Source organism: Coenobita brevimanus, chromosome 41, assembly GCF_032717465.1.
Source record: "Coenobita brevimanus isolate Jiangsu-jjx chromosome 41, ASM3271746v2, whole genome shotgun sequence".
NCBI classification, from domain to species: domain Eukaryota; kingdom Metazoa; phylum Arthropoda; class Malacostraca; order Decapoda; family Coenobitidae; genus Coenobita; species Coenobita brevimanus.
Genome location: NC_136994.1, coordinates 6072871 through 6077901, shown reverse-complemented (window position 1 = coordinate 6077901; position 5031 = coordinate 6072871). Strand labels below are relative to the sequence as shown.

At 41.8% G+C, this 5031-nt stretch overlaps 1 protein-coding gene across 1 annotated transcript; it reads left to right on the top strand.

Moving 5' to 3' along the window:
• Positions 1-1401: 1401 nt before the first annotated feature.
• LOC145397469 (uncharacterized) lies at positions 1402-2628 on the top strand. Its single transcript, XM_080270524.1, has one exon. It carries the CDS (start codon positions 1402-1404, stop codon positions 2626-2628), a length of 1227 nt encoding a protein of 408 aa, XP_080126650.1.
• The last annotated feature ends 2403 nt before the right edge of the window (positions 2629-5031 follow it).

The window sequence follows — 5031 nt, the reverse complement described above, 5'->3', positions numbered from 1 at the left end:
GTGAAAAATTTACTACATGACAGCATTGTGATACCAACTCTAATGTATGGAAGTGAAGCTTGAACCTTGTTGGAGGGACACAAGTCAAGAGTGCGAGCAGTGGAAGTGAGTTATTTGAGAGGAGCATGTGGTGTTATATGGAGAGACAGACTGACAAATGAGGAAGTGAAGGAGCATTGTGGTATGGGTGTGGATGTGATAGAAAATATTAAGAGAAATACGTTGATGTGGTTTGGCCATGTGGAGAGGATGGAGAGTGAGAGACTAATGAGGAGAGTTTATGGGAGTGAGGTGAAGGGCCAAGGATGAGATGGAGGGATGGAGTGGAGAGTTATATGAGAGAAGGGAGTGTGAACTGGGAGCACAGCAGCAAAATGGCAGGGAACAGGAGGACAAGGTGGCGATTTGTTTGTGGTCACCCCTTAAGATATCGAGGTGTCTGGTGGTAGTTGTGGTTGTAAAAATGCAGTATTATAACCTCCCATACCCTATCTGTTGTTAGTGGTCCAGTGCTTGTCCAGAAGGCAGTGTATATAGTGAAGTGTGTTGTGTTTCAGGTGAGTGGTGAGAGCAGTTGGAAAGTGGATGCCTAATGTACAACACAAGTCATCCATCAGTCAGTACAGCAGAGGAGCTGATGTGGACTGTGCTGAATGCAGCTGTACGGTGAGGGTTGAGGCATGACTCATATCTTCATGCTGTGCCTCCTGGCTGTGTATGCATAAAGTGCTGTACATTGCTATTAGGTTCACTGATATGCAGGTCTAATGGCAATTGTTGTTCCAGGTCCACAGCTGAAGTCACATCAGTTAAGCAGATACATGAGTGTGGCCATCAGTCAGCTTCCAGAGTAATAAATACTGGTAATGGGTGTAGACAGGAATGAAGTCACACCTTGTATTGCCTGAGCACATCCTACAAGAGGTACTTCAACCAACGCTTTGAGGGTTATACTGTGTTAGTTTCCTTCATTATATGGTGGAAATATGAACCATCTTATGTGTGGTAAGAGTGCAGCTTGGATCATGTAACTGTTGTGGTATAATTTTCACTTATTGTCCTGTTGCTGGTGTGCATGAAAGCCAGAGGACAACTGTTAAAATGAGAAGCACTGGTTTCAGCCTCTTTACTGACAGTTTATGAATCTTTAGTAATGGCCTTTGTGGTTAAATATATGGAACCTTAATAGCAGTATGTGCATTGACAGTTATCATGTTATAGTAATGATGTATATGCTGATATTTATGGCTCACTGCTTCTGTGTGCTGCCAGTTACTGTTCACTAGTTATGGGAACATTTTGTACACAACAGTGATTACATTGAAGGCAGATCGTATGGCAAGTAATGAAGTGGAGAGTGGACTAAGTTTGCAAGGGATTAAAACGACCACATATGGTGTAATGGAGGGGGTTAAAGAAGAACCAGATGTGAAGGTAGGATGTGAGGAGAATGTAGAAGTAAGAGAGAAGTTACAACATGATGTGAGTGAGGATATAAAGCAGGTGGTTAAAGAAACAGAGGTGAAGTTGGAGTGTGAAGTTGGTGAAGAAACTTTGTTCATTGAGGAGGGGATTGTCCAGGACCCAATCACTGTATGTGCTCAAGCTGAAGAGTTCAGATGCTTAGAGTGTGATAAATTATTTACATCTAGGAGCTCGCTCTCCCGACACTCAGTAGTTCATTCCGGAGTGAAGAGATTCAAATGTGAGCAGTGTAGTAAGGTGTTTGGTTACAAAAGTCAGCTCAACCAGCACATATTTCTTCATTCAGGAGTCAAGAATTTCAAGTGCGAGGAATGTGGTAAAAGGTTTAGTCTGAAAAGCCACCTCATTCGACACCTAGTAATTCATTCAGGGGTGAAGGAATTCAAGTGTGATGAATGTGGTAAATTGTTTGGTGATAAAAGTCGTTTAAATGAGCACTTAATAATTCATTCAGGTTTAAAGAAGTTTGAATGTAATGAGTGTGGTAAGTTGTTCCGTCGGAAAAATAATCTAACCGAACACTTGTTGATTCATTCGGGAATGAAAAACTTCAGGTGTGAGGAATGTGATAAGGTGTTCAAAACTAAATCTGAACTTACCCGACACGTGGACATTCATTCTGGCGTGAAGAAGTTTATGTGCGAAGAATGTGGCAGACTTTTTGTTCAGAAAGGTCAGCTCACTCGACACCTATCAGTTCATTCAGGAGTGAAAAAATTCATGTGTGATGAATGTGGTAAACAGTTCACTGAGAAAAGCAGTGCCACCCAGCACATGTTAATACATAGAGGAGTGGGGAAGTTCAGATGTGAAGAATGTGGTAAATCATTTGTTAAAAGAAGTGGTCTCACCCGACACTTACTGATTCATTCAGGAGTGAAGAAATTCAAGTGTGATGAGTGTGGTAAACAGTTTGGGGATAAAAGTAGTCTCACTCAGCACATACTGATTCATTCAGGAGTGAAAAATTTCAAATGTGATGAATGTGGTAAGCTCTTTAGAAAGAAATGTGATCTGAATTGGCACTTGTATGTTCATGCAGGCGTGAAGAATTTCAAGTGTAATGAATGTGGTAAATTGTTTAGAACAAAGAAGGATTTAGCCAAGCATAGTGCCATCCACAGAAAAATCAAGAAGCAGTAATCTTTTACGAAGTATGTTGGTTTCCTTAAATTATCAAAACAAAATTTATGTTTCTTAAGTGGGTAGAATTAACTGAGGTCTTCATTTTGGCTAGTGCTATACACTGTTTCATTATATAAAAGACTTTTCAGGCTCAGTGAATCAGAAACATTTCAGTTACTTCCATCTGTCTGATAGCAAGAGCAAGATAATTTAGTTAAACTTCAGAGAGCCATCTTCAAGTATAGAAACTAAAGAATTTTAATTATGTGAAATATGCGCTTCTGCAAGTGCAGTATATGCACATGTAACTTTATCAGTTCATATTAGGTCAACTGCAGGATTGGATACTGTCCTCAGAGGAAGAGTTATTACAACCCCAGGTTCATCTGGATGGGAACCCAGTGAACTGCAGGAACCCTGTCCTCTCTTCCCACCCATCTCTCCTCTTCTCAGTCATGCTCTGTCATCACATCGTTCATATCATTTATAAAAGCTCCAACATGCTGGCATGCATCAGTCATGGTCAATGTTTTATCATTGATTTTGAAAATTGTTGTCCATAGGTAGAGTACAGAAGGTAATTGAATCAAAGAAATACAGTATGCTTCTGCTGCTTTCACCATGCTTGGCTAGTCATCAGTACAACTGTCACCATCATGATCAAATCAGTATGCCTGTAAAGAGACAATACTTGTTCACATTTATTTAACATTTAAATATTTTATGGCACCTGCTGGTTAGTGGCTAATTAAGGTGCTTCAATTGGATTGAGCCCGTACAGGTTTGTGTCCTAGGGGTGATTGGGGTTTATTGTGCATGTAATGTCACTCAAGGATTAGTGGGGCTGGCCACTCTTATCTTTAATGCCAGAACCAACTTTCCTTGCCTAGGGTTCCAATGCTGCTCATGGGGCAACACAGGATTGGGTGAAGGCATTGATGATAAATATTTAGCATTAATACCAGTGCTCCAAATGCTCTCCGTGCTGCCCACTTTCTTTTCACTCCTCTAGCTTCCACCTGCCTCCATCACTTGTCCCTCCTCACATTATTCCTCATCCTCATCACATTACTGCTTGTCCTCCCCCAGCCTTCCTTCACCCCACCTGCACCACCACCTTCTCAGTTTCATTCTGTTCCCTGTGTTTCATGCCACCTCTTTCATATGAGTAATCATTCATAGCATGAGTAGTTTTCAGTAACAGGAATTAGAGTTATCATTGTTGTGGTATTATAGACATACTGGATTGAGATTGAGATGGTTTAGGCATGGGGAGAGGATGGAGGATGACAGTTGGGTGCAGCAAGTGAGAAGTCGAACATTGGGGGTAGGATTGCAAGAGGCAAACCAAAAAAGACCTGGGACGAGGTTGTAGAGTGTGACCTCAGAGATAAGGGAATGAATAGGGAGGCTGCCTAAGATCAAACAGTGTGGAGAGTTGACATTAGCTGACTAAGGCCAACACATGCAAGTGTGCTGGAGCCTTTATAAATGATACAAAATTATACGAATGCTCAAAACATTTAATTGCCAACACCAGTGCTGCTGGAGATCGAGCAGCATGGAGAGTTGCCATTAAGTGACCAAGGCTCCAACATGCAAGCATATTGGAGCCTTTATAAATGAATGAATGAACCATTGCACAGAAATAACCAATTTATTTATTCAGCAACATATCCACTGTTATGATCAGAGTTCTAAACCCTCTTCCTCCCCACTTCATTATTTTTCTCCCCCCCCCCCCCTTGGTGTATTCCTCACTCCTATCTGCACCTATATTCCTTATATGAAATATTTCTTACTATGCTGGGTGGTAACCATATAACCAAATTATGGCAGCTGGTGGTTTAGTGGGTAATTAACCCTTTAACCGCGGGCATAGTTTTGACCCGACTCCCCCCCCACGGGGGTTCCAGCCAAAATGTAAACAAACTTTAAACCTTTATAACTCTGCACAGAATAAAGCTAGAGCGAAAAATAAGGTACCATTAGAAAGTACTAACCTTCAGCTTTCCAATGATGTAGGTTTCATGACTTCATTGACTTTCACTGGACGGGCAGTGCCATTAGAAGTGAGCGATCTAAAATCACTATTTTTCGCCCCACACACCATTACCAAATGCCAACCACACTCTGATAATAATACTGTAAACATATATGAACACTGCACATACGATAAACACCCACTCTGTGTTCACTGAGGTAGGTAAAAGGCACTGTAATTGCCCGCACTTCACTGCCACATCAGCGCCATTGTCACTCACAAAGCTGGACAGATACTGATGCGTGTTTGGGCAGGGGTGGGGGGGCCCAGGGGGTGGGAGGAGGGAGGTGGGGGTCAGCTGGAGTGAAAGAACTTAATAGCTACTCTCCCTTGAAACAATTGGCGCGCGGAAAAAACGCGCGGTATTCAAAATATTC

What these genes read in the sequence shown, in the direction of transcription:
- LOC145397469 (XM_080270524.1), top strand. Translation starts at nt 1,402, where the DNA reads ATGGAGGGGGTTAAAGAAGAACCAGATGTGAAGGTAGGATGTGAGGAG.